The sequence below is a fragment of the Sceloporus occidentalis genome, unplaced genomic scaffold (genome assembly GCF_023333645.1).
Source record: "Sceloporus occidentalis isolate IW3139 unplaced genomic scaffold, rSceOcc1.0.p SCAF_138, whole genome shotgun sequence".
Taxonomy (NCBI): Eukaryota; Metazoa; Chordata; class Lepidosauria; order Squamata; family Phrynosomatidae; genus Sceloporus; species Sceloporus occidentalis.
Window position 1 is genome coordinate 635041 of NW_028317118.1, and position 15610 is coordinate 650650.

Here is a 15610-nt window from a genome sequence, read left to right on the forward strand (position 1 = left end):
TGTTTGTTTCTTCCCTTCTCCCTTGTTGCCTTTCCTTCTCTCTCCATCTCCCCAATTTCTCATCTGGTTCTCCATTTACCCCTCCCCCAACCCGTTTTCTTCCTCCCTCCCTTCTTTCTCCTTCCCTTCTTCCTTCCACACCTCCCAGGGTTAATCAGTTGTAGGAGCCAGTCGGTCCAAGAAAATTCCAGTACCAACATGGGGTTGGAGGCAATTATTAGGAAAGCCCTAATGGGTAAATATGACGAGCAGTGGGACGAGCGCTCTTCTCTCAGTGCCAATGCTTTTAACCCTCTGAATGCCAGTGCAAGCTTGCCTGCTGCTCTGCCTGTAACCGCTGCTGACGGACGGATTGACGACCTGCGTTCCTCCTTGCCAGGTCTGCAGCTCTCCCCCATCTCCGACACTGTTTTTGTCGCGTGATTAATCCTCTCTTTGCCTTTCCAGCAGTTTCTGTCTCCTTCGCTCTTTTCTCTTTATGCTCGGGGCGTTTGACGCGTGTATCAGTATTTTTTTTTAATGACGCTGCTTAGTCTTAAGTTCCCATGTTGGGTAAGCGCTTCCATTTGAGAGGCCGGAAGTGCCATTTTTTGCTTCCTCTAAAACACTGACCATCATGCTGTCCCTTTCTTGGTCTTTTTTAAAAACTATATTTTTAAAAAAGAAGTCTTTGAGGTTTATATCTGTAGGACAGTGAAGGAGAGAGTGATGACTCTCCAACGCCTTTTCAAGGCAGAGTTAGGGAAGGCCAGGATAAAGGACCTCATATTGACAATGGGAATGGAGTGGTCAAACTAAGAGTAAGAACCAGGCTTGTCTAAGGCTAAAGGAAAACACTTGTTATTTTCAGATGCATACTTATATCAGTGGTATATTAGATAGTATTTTCAACATCATTTTCAAATGTAGCCTTGTGACAAATGTCAATGGATGGTGTATTTTACTCCTACCCTTTGGTTGTTGCATTCCACCTGCGAAGAAAACAAGAGCATGCTCTCTGGCCCCACCAAGGACATCCTTGTATGTATCAGATCACCTCCTGCAAACTTATTGTCATTAGGTAGATCAGGAGCAGAGTTTCAAGAAACTACGTTTTGGACTACAGCTCTTAGAACCCAATCCAGCCAGCATGGTTAATGGCCTTGCCATCTGTTGCAATTCTGGGAGTTGTAGTCCAAAAAAGCAGCCTTCCCGATGTCTGATCAGGAGCCACCAGAACAACATTAGTGCTGTTTATCTGTACTTGAGTTTCTTTTGGCAGAAAATACAAATGGGTGCCTATCACGACAGGGGTACATGTTTTAAATACGTATTTGTTCTCTAGAAAGAGGTACCTTTCCAATGGAGCGCTCTTGTAGCCAGGCACGCATATGGACTGAAAAAGCATATTCTGTCATGCCACTCTTGTTACCAGTTCAAAGATGAGAACCAGGCCTGTGTTGTGTGAGGGTTGGTGGCTTTTATTGTAGTCATTGGGAAACTGTGATACCAGCTTGCCCACTGGCCAGTGGTTAAATGTGTGGCTAAATAGGAGGTGTGGGTAGCGTAGATTTGTAGCTCCATTTCCCATCTTTATCAATCTACCTTGCTATCAGCTAAGGCTTGTATTTTCCGTTCCTGCCCTGATAAAGCCTCTTTTTAAGACATCTTTTGTTGGGCACTGAGCCCACTCCAGCTGCTACCATTTCAGCGCATTGCACTATCAATGGCTGTTTGAAAGATGCTTCTTTTGCCAGGAGGAGGAAAGCCAAAGATTGCTGCCAGAGCCAACAGTCGCAAGGCCAAGTCTCCAGGACCAGGTCTGTCCTCCACAGAGAGGCCACCATCAGTTTCATCTGTTCACTCAGAGGGAGACTGTAACCGGAGGACGCCTCTTACCAACCGTGTCTGGGATGACAGGCCATCATCTGCAGGTAACAGTTATCTGTCATGTCTGCTTCGTCCAGTGGCAACAGACCAATGCAAGGACTTTTGGTGACATTAGTAAAAACCAAAGTGGATAGAAATGATGTACAAGTGATACCTATGTCCAGTAAAATGTCATCCAGCCATTAGTAGGCCTTGCACTGCACCAAATCCTTAGCAGAGCATGACATCGCATGATGCACTGACAACTTGCTCACAGTTAGCAGAAATCAAAGTCTTATATTCTGGCCATCTCCCTGCCTTGGCTTTCACCTCCCATAGGACTAAAGGGCCTTTCTTTGCATGCAGCATTCTGTTTTACCTTCTACAGTTGGATACTTTGATCCATTTGGCTGATTTTTATTTATTAATGTTTATTTTGTGTTCACTCTCTGATGTGCATTTTCCTTCCCACAACCCAAAAGAATAAGTGTTGGCGCTTCAAGACTTCTAACTTTCCATCTGTTGCATGGGCACAAACACAATTTTAGTCCAGACTTGGTGCAGCAATTCTCCTCTTTGACCATTCTATTCAACTTACTCCAGTCCCTAGACTTCATCTCAACACAATCTCCATCTCCTCCTCTTCCTCCTCCTTGTTTGCCTTCCAGTTGTTTCCAAGTTATAGTGACCCTAAGACAAAGTTATCACAGGGTTTTCTGAGACTGACAATGTTTGCCTTGCCAAAGGCCATGCCAGAGAGTTTCCATGTCTAAGGAGATTATGACACGAGGGACGTCCCGTCTCTCTCTCTTGTCATTGTCCTGTCCTTCTTACTCGATTGTGGGGAGGACTTTCACATGCCATTCACGCTTATCCCCTTTCAGGAAGCATGAAAGACAGCAATGGCGCCAAAGGCTTTCACATGAAGCCATGCCGATGCTGTAAATAACCCATCATTTACCTGTCATTAAAGCAACATTGAAGTTTTCTTCTTCAGGAACAGCCGACAACAAATTTGAGGTGTCCCAGCATTCAGCACTTGAAATTTCCCCACATTTTGTTGACGTGGTTCTGTCAATGATCTAAAAAGAGAGAGAGAAATCGATGCTCCTGCAAATTGGCTACTTACAATGCAAAAGAACACTCTTTCAAGCTACAGTGACAACATTATGCTCAGATTTTGGGAAGTGGGTCAGGGAGAGAACTTTTCAGCAAACATAGCTATCCTATTAAATTGCCCCGATGGAGAGGTGGATTTAATCTTTAAACACCTTGAAGAAACAGCAGGGTTTCTGCAGGAATGAGGCATAGCACCTTACTTTGGGTAAGACTAGCAACAGAATTCAGGCTAACAACAACAGTAATAGTTATTGTTCCACCATTTCCTTAACTCCCGGATTCAAGGCAGCTTACCAAAATTAAAACAGATGCAGAACATTACAGTTGCATCTTTCGTGTGGCAAGGAAGAAAGGTCGAAACGTTGGAGATCTTCTAGCCTGGTGGTTGACCAGCTCTTGACCTTCTGTTTTTCTATCCTTCTGTGCAGGTTCAACGCCATTTCCATACAATCCGCTAACCATGAGGCTCCCGACAAGTATAGTGACTGCTCCGCCGTCATCGGCCGCCATTCCACAGGGCAATTCGAACAGCCAGCACCATGGATGGGAAGAAGAGCCCAAACCACTGCTCGTCTCCCAGTATGAGACTCTGTCGGACAGTGAATGAAAAGGGAGAGGAACTGAGAAGAGGGGAAAGTGATAACAACGAACAGATCGATCTGGTGGCTATGGGGCTAGCCAGGGCATAAAGACTCTGGCTATCTGGTATGAGCCATGGCTGGCCTACGTCGGGCACAGGAGCAGCACTGTTCCAGTCCGCTGATATATTTTTTTTGTCACATCTGGGAGTGGGAATTGACAATCTCTTCAGCTTAAAGGCCTTAAAAACTACAACAAGCAAACGGAACCCGACCCGATTCTCTCTGCCATTTTGGTGCTGATATCATTGCGGAGCTATTGTGGCGAGGAACGAAACCCACGCATACGAAGGAGGGCAGAGGAGGGAAGCCTGGAAGGTTCACCAAGGGACCGGACCTAGTCACCGAATCTCAGTTATTAATTCTCAGGGGATTCCATCTGCTGCACCAGTTCTGTCCTTCTGCAGAGAGAAGGCGAGAGGAAGCGCATTGGACGGAGACGGTGTGTTTGGTTTGGAAAGCCCCGACGTGCGCTTCTTGAGCGTTTCCACCTCTGTAGCACATTATTTCTTATGTGCACTGTCGTGGCCTGTTTATCCAGTACTTGAAATAGGATCAATTTAACTGCCCCTCCTTTACTTGTGTTTTATCATCACAAGGGGCTGCACCAGTGGAATTACATATTAGTTGTGTAAGGAAGCAGATACAAATGGCCTGGAAGAACGGTTTGGTTCCTTCCATGCCTCACAGTTACTTATGGTTGTTCTCTTCCCAATGTGTCTTGATAGAAATGTAAGGGAAATCGCTTGACCAGCTGAACTTTTCAACAAACAAGGAGGCAGGTGGTGATGCTTTGGAGGTAGAGCTAGGCTGTGGGCTTGGAAGATGAACAGGAAACAAAAAAAGATTTCTTTTGAAGAAAAGAATGCTGAGTTTGACTAGTCGTTGAAATTTTGCAGTCCCCTCTCTATACGTAGCTACAAATAGAGAGGCAAGCAAGTGAGGGAGATGGCTGTTTGGAGTACATTGTTTTGTAAAACAGTGCTGTGTATATGGTCTACAGGGTATATTTTTGATACCTTTGGCAAACGACGCCAGATACTTTTGCGCAAGGAAGGACTTTAAAACAGTATTATATGCTGCTTTTCAGTCTCCGCACCTGTACAAAGAGGATTTTTATGTTGCGTGCAAGCTTTTGACCGCTTATCCATTGTATGGAATTGCCGAGAGGTAACAGTGTTCCAACAAAATGGTTCTGTAGTTCAGTAGAATGTATTAACTTAGGGTGTATGTGTGTGTGTGTGTATGCGCCCATTCATTCGTTCACTCACAATTGCAGGATCCTTATAGCATATATAGTAACACTCCAGCATGGAGGTGACAATATTTTTCAAGTGAATTTGTCTTTTTGGGAAGGAGTGAGAGAGGCTAAGAAACCTGACTCACCCACAAATGTTATGTTTTCTACATTTGCAGGCTGGCATATATTTCTGTCTTGTTCATTTTTTTAACCTAACCAATTCTATGATGCTTTCAGATTTTAAATCAAGTGAGCTTGGACACAACATTTTAGCCTTTCTTTTCCTTCTATGCCCCCCCCCCCCCCCATACACACACTAGAACATAGAAGGGTGGCTGTAAAATGGTGTTCAATGTTTTTCGTTCAGCATGCTAAGGAAAAAAAAAAGATCTGGGAAGCAGCATCTCTGCTGGACTGGACTATAGCCGTGTTCCCATAGCTGAGTAATATGAGACAGTGTCCAGGAAATGGCAATATTATGCTTCCCAGTGTTGGGAAGGCTTGCTTTTTTTGTTTTCCTCCCCATCTGTCTTCTATACATCTCCTAGTTTTTATGTTCTTTGTGATACAGTATTTCAAGCACATACCTGCGCATACACACACACACACAAACACATTAAATTCCCCAGGCTCGAAAGCATGCTTGAGTGTGCGAATGAACGTGAGGTTTTTGTGCGGTAAGATCTGCCGGGAATCCATGCCATTCTGTTCTTTCCGATCCTAAAAAACCCCTTGTGCTAATGGAATACAATTACAGGTTTTAGAATATGTAGGAAATGTCCTTGTGTCCTGCAAGGCCTTGCGGATTGTTAGGTTGCAAACCTGCAAAGCCTTAGCTTACAGGAACATAGGAAAGGTCTAGCAGCACGTAAGCCGTGAAGAGAATGTCCAGGAAGCTGACTAAATTAAAATGCAAAGATATGAGCCAGATGCCAAACGCATGGTATCCTACCATGGTTCTGACCCATTTCCACTCCAGGGCCAGTGCAACAATGAAGCTGCCACCGCCACACACCCCTTACCTGTCCACAACATCATGTGCCCTCTGATGCCCCCTTCCCCACCGTGGGCCATAAGGACAGGAATGGTGGGACTGGCTTCACCCACATGGCTAGGCACTCCTTACCAATGTCACTGGCTGCAACCGGACCTTCAGAGGGAGCATGGCAGTGCCAAGGAGCTAAGGAGGCAGGAAACTCCACTACAAACAGCTGGTCTTTTTAGACGGCACCAAGGGCCATTTGGGCCAGGGTTGAACTGGGATTGGAATCTGGCTGATTCTGGCTCGGAGCTGTTGGCCAGTGTTGTCCATACAGAATTATGCCAAGCCATGGGGAACACGGGCCTTTTGCCCCATGCATTCAGCCCCTAGAAGCTCCTGCTTGATAGACTTTCCCAAGCGCTGCTTCTTGTTTCCAAGCAGTCACCCACACACCCAACATGCTGAGCTGACACATGGAACTGGAAGGAATTTCAAAGATGACCCTTATCCTCCCATGCCAGTCCTGCCTCTGACCAAGCGCCCAAATTATGCCCAGTATTCCCTTTCAAGTTACGGTTGAAATGCAGTATTGGGAAAATTCAGGCCACCGTAGAAAACAGATCGTAATGCTTTTTTCTTATACTGGGATAACCTATATAGAAGGATTCAAAGATATAGCCATGTTGGTTTGCAGAGAGATCTTGCAGCACCTTTGAGACTCACTGAAAAAAAGAAGTTGGCATCATGCGCTTTCATAGACTTCAGTCGACTTCTTCAGATGCGAAAGCTCATGCTGCCAACTTCTTTATTTCAGTGAGTCTGAAAGGTGCTGCAAGATATCTCTACCTACTATATGGAAGGAGAGTGTTTATTTCTAGCCCAGGCAAAGTTGGCATTTCTTCTAGCGGTCTTTCCCCTTTTCATCTCCACCGCCACCAGTCTTTTTCTGTCTCACTGGGTATTCTTCCTCCCTCCAAACTCCTTCAGCCTATTTTTCTCCTCACTCTCCATCATACATACCAGGCAATAGGAATATTTGAATGGTTTAACGTTCCACTGGATAGAGGGAAGCAACATGTGTGTGTGTGTGTGTGTATAACAATGGTTCTCAATCTTCAGCATGCCAGATGTTTTAGTCTTCAACTTCCAGTAGCCACAACCAGCATGGCCAATGATCAGGGATACTGGGAGCTGAAGTACAAAATGTTGGCAAGTCAAAGGTTGAGAAACCCTAGTGTAAAAGCCGTGGAGGAAAAATATCTCATAGGCCTGCCTCCAGCCTTGTCCCTAAGGAAGATCAGGGGGGTGCCTAGTGTCCAAAGATACTGTAGTAACCTGCAGTCAGGTTTTAATTCACTAAAATTAATTAATCCATTGGAGAAAATGAACTCCAAAATGCATACCCACAGGATCCCATTAGCATCCAAGCCAAGTTGGTAGCTGGACCTTGGATCCATGCTGGACAGGTGCACATGCACTTACGCATATGTACATGGTATCTTTTATTAGTACAGGTCAAGTATCCCTTATCCGGAATACTCCAGAATCCAAAATTATCCACCTGGAGGGCTGAGATAGTGAGACCTTTGCTTTCTGATAGTTCAGTGTACTCAAACTTTGTTTCATGCACAAAATTATTTTTAAAATGCAGTCTACAAAATTACCTTCAGGCTCTGTGTATAATGGGTCTATGAAATGTAAATGGATTTTGTGTTTAGAATTGGGTCCCATCTCCAAGACATCTGATTATGTATCTGCAAGTATTCCAAAATTGGGGGGAGGGGGGGATCCCAAACAGTTTGGGCCCCAAACGTTTCAGATAAGGGATATTCTACCCGTCTAGATGAGGGCACAGATCAGGACTGAGAGCTTCTTGAACTCTGTACTCATGGCAAAAATAAATGCTTGTGCTGCACTGTATACATTGGGGTAAACACACCCTTCTGTACATTTAGATTATCTCCATGTAGGGAATACATTATGTATGATAGGCCAAGTATCCTTTCTTTTTCGGCCAATATCGGCCTGACCTTCAGAAAACTTCCCTGGTTCAAACGGTGCGTGCGCAAAGACCAATACTTTGCAGCCATAACATTAGGAAGTCCTGGCCACAGCAGAACTATTTGCAGAGATCAGGTAGGAGTTGCTCACAGTCGTCAACAGGGTTATTTTACTTTTCGACCGCCTTGAATTGGTACAGCTTTCCGCCGCCAAACACGTTCACACCCTGCAACAAAATCTCTGGCCACTGTTTGGAATTTGAGATTGCATATACATTCCACTAAGGGGATTTAGATATAACCCTTTTTCCCCTTCCCAAAAAGGTTGTTCCCACATTACCAGGTGGTGTACATTCTCCATATGTGTATGTGTGGATGTGCCTATATATATGTACATGTATGTATATATAGACACATACACACACAGAGTTGGATTCTGTGTATACGTATTATTCCATTTGCGTGTGCATGTATAAGCGGTGCATACACACACTTTATTTTGTGCCTGAATCAGTGGCCTGGCACATATCCATGTGCGTGCTTGCATGCACAAACCAGCTCTTGGTAACCTAACTCACTAAGATTCAACCAAACGCTGACAAGCATCGTCTCCGTTGACTGTTACCTCTTTGTAAGATCAGCGCCAAGCACTGTGTGTTAGCTTCGAAAGAAAGCCATTCTTCATACACAATTTGTCTGCATCATTTGTGTAGGGTTATGTGACATATAGCTCTCTATTGTGCTACCTGCTACGATTTTTTTATTATTATTAACTGTGCAATTGAGAAAAAAAGGAAGTTATGTTAAACTATTAAAGTCTGAAGTGTTACCAACTTTGTAATTTGTACACACACACACACAAAGATTGAAAGGACAGTTTTATTGTTTGAACTGTACAAGTTGGGTGGGGCGGGAAAAGAAATCTCTATCTTTTGTACAACCAAATTGTGCATAGCTGTTTCAAAGCAAGTTGTATGATAGAATGGACTGTACATAGAAACTGCTGAGTTGTAAATATTTATGCAGCTTGCGCGAAAAGGTTGGGTTGTGTTTTTTTTTTCCTTCTACTGAAAGTGACGTTTTGTTCACCGTTGTTGTGTTTGTTTGGTTTATTTTCTTGTTCTACATGCCCACTAAGCAAGTGTTGTGGGCTTGCCTTCTTGTTTAAATAAAAAAGGGGGGGAGGGAGCTTGTTGCCAGCAAAACCAGTTCTCTTCTGATTTTTGTGTGCGGTTTCAAAAACAGTTATTAAAAGGAGCAGGAAAAGGGCGAGGCAAGGCAAGCCATTAAGAACACAACTGTGATCCCAGTCTCTGGAGGGAACCCATTGAGCTGTGAAAGAGTGACCTTCTAGACCAGGCCTTTGATTATTATAATATCAAATGATAAAGATAATATATTGCATGATAGTCGAAGGCTTTCACAGCCGGCATCCATTGTTTTTTGTGGGTTTTTCAGGCTACGTGGCCATGTTCTGGAAGAGTTTATTCCTGACGTTTCGCCAGCATCTGTGGCTGGCACCTTCAGAGAATGCTGGCATGGAAGTGAGTAGAGTATATATACACTGTGTGACCTCACTCTCTTCCATGCCAGCATTCTCTGAAGAAGCCAGCCACAGATGCAGGCGAAACATCAGGAACAAATTCTTCCAGAACATGGTTACATAGCCTGAAAGAACCACAAAAAACTATATCGCCATTGATTTAGCGCCATTGATATCTATCGCCGTTCACATACATAGTGCTTTACAACAGAATAAAATGTTTATAACTACTTTGGTATATAAGACTCAAAATACAGCGCTAAAATACCATGCTAAAAATGCAATAGTAAAATCCAATAGTAACCTATAACGCAAAAAAAGAAAAGAAAAACCAGCTACACGCACAAACACAAAATACAGAGTAAAAGAGATAATCAATTATAGAAAGGAAATAGAGAGCATTAATCTGAAATTCCAAAAGTTTTAGAAAACGAAAACGATTTCAGTTTGGATTTAAAAACGACAAGGGAAGGAGCAGCCCGCAAGTTTACAGGGAGGGGATTCCAGGAATAGGGGTCAGGAAGAGAAAATGGACAAAGCCTTGATCCAAAGAAGAAGAAACCCTTGGCTGGGTGAGAAGCCCAAATTCCCAGAGTGCAGATTTCTAACAGGCTAGGAAGAAGATAGACAAGTTGCAAGATAAGGAGGTACTAGGTTATGCAGAGCCCTGAGTGTCAGAACAAGCAGCTTATACTAAATCCTAGAGGGCTGAATCCTTTTCTGTTGTGAGCCACCTTCCAGCTCCAGTAATCTGAGCAGAAGGGCATGCCAACAGTGAACCTTGGAGCCCCCTGGGATCGAACTCACAACCTTGTGGTTGCAGTACCAGCCTTTAAGCACTGCACCACCAGGGCTCCCTGATGTGTGTGGGTGTCACATCGCATTGCCTCTCTCCCTCTTCTTCCCCATCCAGCAGGCACCCAGAGGAGGGTCATGTCATGGACTGTGCTGGGCCTGACTTAGAGGCACAGTCAGAGGACTCAGACTCTGAGGAGGTTGAGACAGGGGCAGATCTGCGGCTGCCTGGATCAGGAGTCTCAGAGGAGGCTCAGGAATCTGCAGAGGGAGAAACAGACTCTGTGGACTCTAGGCTGCAGGTGCTAGGGCCTGTGAAGTGAAAGCAGGTCAAGGAGTCTTTGAGACGTTCTTCTAGGCTAGAAGCCAAGAGGAGAGCTAATAAGTTTCAGGTGAGACAAGCAGAGGCCTTTTAAAAGACCTCCAGCTGCAGTGGTTCTTTGCTGCTGACAACCAGTCTTGCAGCCTTGTTGTTCCTGCGTTCCTTGCTCTTTGATTCATGATTCTGGTTATCTGACCCCCTGGACTTGCCTTGTGACTATGCTTTTGCCTCTGCCCTTTGCTGCGACTGACTGACTGGTATTGTGTGACCTTAGGACTGGACTCTGGACTGTTCCTTTGCACCTCCTCTGCTGTGCTGTCTTCAGGAGAGGTAAGCAGGACACCTTATCTATGTGGGTGTCACATCGCATTACCACTCTCCCTCTGCTTTCTCATCCAGTGGCTTCCCAGATCACTTTTAACTTCTAAAGAGTGTTTAAATTGGAACAAGAAGCATGCATAGTCTCCGCTCCACCATCAAACCAACTGGCAATTTAGGCTTGGCCAATCAATAACACATTGGGCCCTTGCTTCCTGGATCGCCCATGGATACCAAAATCCCTGGATGGTCAAGTCCCATTAAATACAATGGTATAATGAAATGGTGTCCCTTATATAAAATGGCACAATTGAAGTCTGCTTTTTGGAATATATATATATATATATATATATATATATATAATTCTCAAACTGTGGATGGTTGAATCCATGGGTTTTTAAAAAATCCATGACTATCAAGGGTCGACTGTTGGATCAATAATATAGCAGAGATGAGCTGTGAAATGTGTTTTGCAGATGCTCAAAGGCACCTACTTCCCTTCCCCTCCAGAATCCCCACTTCCGGTATTGACTGGCATATGCAGGTGTAAGTCCGCCATATACTGGCATGTCTTTTTGATCGCTGCAGAAGTTGGTATTCCCTTCCACCCTCCACAATGACCAGAGTCCCCACAGGACTTAGCATTGAGAAGATGGAGGCCCTCTCCCATGGCCATACTGTGGTTGGTGGAGAACAGAAATGTGACCAGAGAAGTATCTCCTCCATAGCCATATGCAGACCACTGACAGCAGCTGTGACCTGGAAGAACTGCAAATTTCAGTGGATGATATAATCATGCTGTGTCTCGCCAAGGAGACATAACCAGATCCTCCCCAAATGTCTTTGGTTGGGCCACAGGTAAGTCCAGCCGGAATATTGAATGGCCAGCAGTAGTGTAGTTATGCTTCACTATGACATATAGGATTTGGCCAGTCACAATGAGCACCGCTGGCACAGGCCAAGATTGATCTTTCTGAAACACTTGCCTTCCTTATATACACTGCGGGGGGGGGGGGGGGGGGGAGCCAATACTTCATGCCATAAAGGGCAGGTTCAAAGAAAGTATGTTTTTCTACATGCAAGCAGGCGGCTTCACTTGTAGTTGCCTGGTATGAGTTGTGGAACTACCAAAACAAAAAATAGGTATGGAATATTGGCAGCTATAAAAGGTATAATTTAACATGAACAATTAGCAAGGCTCTATATAAGAGAGCATGTATTAGAGAACATCAATAGCCAATATACGTTTAAACCAAACCGTGAACAATAATAGGATCCAACTTGCAACAATGAGTTGTGGAACCCCATTGCCACTTTCTACAAAGCCATAGGGGTCATTCACACATTTTTGTACCAAAGAGATCCAAGGAGATTCGATAATGTGATACCGAATCGAAGTTCCCACTACGTTTGCCACGATTGAATCTCTCCGTGGCATTTTAATCGTATTGACGTTCACATTACCGTAGCATCGATTTAAAATGGAGTCTCCATTCCGAATGCGTCCGATCGTTCTCGAGGTTTTTAAATGTCAATCAAATGACGCCCATCTTCGTCATACTGCTTAGGTCAGTATTTAAAGGTATTTTCATGCTGCTAGAGAATGGCAGCAACACAAACACAATGGTGCGCATAAGCTGTCAAATTTTATTTTGTTAAAAAAGTCCACTGTTTCATGTTCCCAAGAGAAGCCCTCCCTGGCTTTTGTGAGCTCTGGGAATTGTCCATTGGTGAAGATAAGGGGACAAATTCACCAGCAGAAGAGGAAAAAAAGCTGGGCTGTGCTTGAAAGGCACCACTTTCTGAAGCACAGGAAAGTTGAATCCACTGCATTTATGGAGGTGGTTTCTTCAAGAGTCAAGAGGACACAGTTGTGAGACAGTGGAGAGGGCCCATGTATTAGTCTGGGAATGCCCACCAGATGAGATCCGTCTTAATGGCTTTTTTAAAGGCCTCAAGAGATGTTATGTGACGGATCTCCTCCGGTAGGTCATTCCAAAGTTTCGGATAAGTTAAGGATGTTCCGCCCCTCTGCACATAACTCCTCCGAATGGAATTGAGAGCGCATTCTCATTTTTGGCTCTTTAAAAAAAGATCGGTTCTTTCTAAAAGATACGGTAAAAGCCTTGGATTCAAAAGAACCAAGTTAAGTGGGGGGCTTGCCAGCCCCCCTCCCAAAAATTGCACTGAGTGCACTCAGTGCGAATATGAATGACTCAGGAATAACCCGGTTTCCACACTGGGTTATTTTGTACTGTGAATGAACCCATGGAATCATAAAGTTGGAAGAGACCCTAAGGGCCATCCAGTCCAACCCCCTGCCATGCAGGAACACAGAATCCAAGCACTGCCGACAGAAGGCCATCCAGCCTCTGTTTAAAAACCTCCAAGGAAGGAGACTCCATCACTCTTCAAGGGAGTGTGTTCCACTGTTGAACAGCTCTTACTGCTAGGAAGTTCCTCCCAATGTTGAAGTGAAATCTCTTTTCCTATAGCGGTTCTTTCTGAGACGACTTCTCTGGCTCGGTGTGAAACAGGCCCTTGGGTGTTGTACCCCTCTGAGTACCATAAGGGCAGTTCCGCTAGGTATTCGCTTGCACCACAGTACCCCTCAGGAGAAGGAAAATTATTTTATTGAAATATTCCTGTTGAATTTTGTCGCTTGCCGAAATGATTTCTCTTAAATTTGTGCCAATGGGTTCCCTATTCCCTATTTGGCCTGCTAGGTGGCAGTATTTCACAAGGCCACCGTCTCCTTTGGTTCGAAAAGGAGGCTTTGGGTCCTGGAGTATTTTTATTGCAGACTTTGGAGGAGAGCAAGAAGCGAGCTGGGCTTTCCTCTTCCTCCGCCAGTTACCACTGGCTTTATTCAGCATCGGTCCCTAGAGAAGGCAACACAGAAGCCTTTCTTCTGGCACTTGCTTTAGTACAAGCTCAGAACTGTAGAGGCAGCAAGTCTGGACAAAGGCAGGCTTCTCTTGCTTAGCCAGAACTGTGATGCAGGAGGCATAACCCACAAAAAGCCAGCACATCTCTCCTTGGGGTGTAAAGATGCACCTACGCCCAAAAGACAGGGTCATAGTGTTTTGTGATTTAAAGTTTTTGGCATTCTCTCTCTATGGAAAATGTCAAAATAATACAAAAGGTAGGTTGGGAGAGTTTGGGAGATGAACTTGGGAAGATGGCCCCAAGAACGACTATTTCCGTAGGGATGGTAGGGGGGACCACAAGGAAATTCAGTGAGCATTAATCCATCCCTGGTGCTAGTTGGATAGAAGGAATGGCTCCAGGACTAACTTGTTTTGTAAGGCTGAGAGAAGCTGCAATGGCTGAAATCTGCCCTTCTGGAGAATCCCAAACTTGTGTTCTGAATCTGCCTGCCCCATATGTGACATCAAGGTGACCCCACTTTAACTGCACTGGCTCAAGGTTATGGAATTAGGGGAATGGGAATGATTGGGGCAGCAGAACAGAGCTCTGAGAGGTGCATAGTGGGTTCAGGAAAGGAAGAGGCATTAGGGATCATATTGCAAACATACAATGGATAATGCTCCGCTCAAGTGCCACAACAAATGACACTTCCATAGTATTGATCCATGGCAGTTAAGGTGGTGTCAAACCGGATTATTTCTGCAGTGCGGATGCAGCCCATGTAACTAGTCCCAACTTCACCAACTTACTGTACTGGCTATTTCAGCCGTCCTTTCTCTATTCTTTTAAAAAATAAGGTGCATGCCACTTTTCATAAATGCAGCTGCCCACTCGACTCCGCTACTAAACCAAGATGTTAAAAAAATTATCCCATTCCTTTGCAATGCCCCCAAAATCTAATGGGGCATCCCTAACCTGACCCCTTGTAAAATTCTTTCACCCCAAGAACAACCAAATGCTGTTTTCAGTCCAAAATATTTGTATTTCTCCCCTTCCCCGCCACCCTTAAAGCAAACCAAGCTGGGAAATTCAAGTCTGGGAGGGCAGTCAGGAACTGTATGTCCTGCTACCAGCACTTCAAGGCAACATGCAAAAGGAAATTCAGAAGTGTTTGTTTAACTCTGTCGCTATAAATGAGACATTTAAGTCAGATACCTCCTCTCGGGTTTGCAGACTAGACAGGACAGCGAGGGTGGCATAAGCAAGCAAAGCTCCACCTTGTGAAAGCCACCACAGGCAAGCACTGGGTTTACTTTGGATTCGCACAGAGCTGCAAAATAGCTCTTTAAATGGCTCCTTTCTTCTTCCACTGACTTGACTCTGCTGCAGAGCTCCTCTCCCTTATGCAAGCATTCTTCATTTTTGGGTTTGCTGTGCACAGGCTAAGCCTTGAGCTCCCCCCCCCCCCCCCATTAAGATACTTTTGAAGGTACTGTGTAAGTCTTGCTTATTGATGTATCTAGTATAGTACTTGAACGCAGAAGATAAAAAATGGAATCATAGAGTTGGAAGAGGCCCCAAGGGATATCCAGTCCAACCCCCTGCCATGCAGGAACTCACACTCAAAGCATCCCCGACAGATGGCCATCCAGCCTCTGTTTAAACACCTCCAAAGAAGGAGACCCCACCAGTCTCCTGAGGGACTGTATTCCACTGTCAAATAGCTCTTACTTTCAGGAAATCCCTCCTAATGTTTAGATGGAATTTCTTGTAGTTTACCATATATTCTCGACTATAAATCGAGGGCAAGTTTGGGGGCCAGAATTATGGATTTTGCTATAACCCATGCATAAGCCGAGGGTCAAAATTAGGGGCTTATAGCAAAGGATCTAAAGGATGAAGCAAAGCAAAACAATGTCAAAGAACATACAAAA

At 44.6% G+C, this 15610-nt stretch overlaps 1 protein-coding gene across 14 annotated transcripts in view; it reads left to right on the plus strand.

Moving 5' to 3' along the window:
• The window catches only part of LOC149281123 (nuclear receptor corepressor 2-like), a 254242-nt gene extending 244940 nt beyond the window's left edge, over positions 1 to 9302 (plus strand). For 6 of the 14 annotated variants that reach the window (XM_089499617.1, XM_089499623.1, XM_089499619.1 and 3 more), the window contains exons 45-47: positions 149 to 379; positions 1737 to 1913; positions 3396 to 9301. In XM_089499617.1, the coding sequence (XP_089355743.1) occupies positions 149 to 379; positions 1737 to 1913; positions 3396 to 3574 (587 nt within the window). In that variant the 3' untranslated portion in view covers positions 3575 to 9301. Of the gene's footprint in view, positions 1 to 148; positions 380 to 1736; positions 1914 to 3395 lie in introns of all 14 variants that reach the window. The other 8 variants (XM_089499627.1, XM_089499630.1, XM_089499631.1 and 5 more) reach the window with 4 other exon arrangements.
• The last annotated feature ends 6308 nt before the right edge of the window (positions 9303 to 15610 follow it).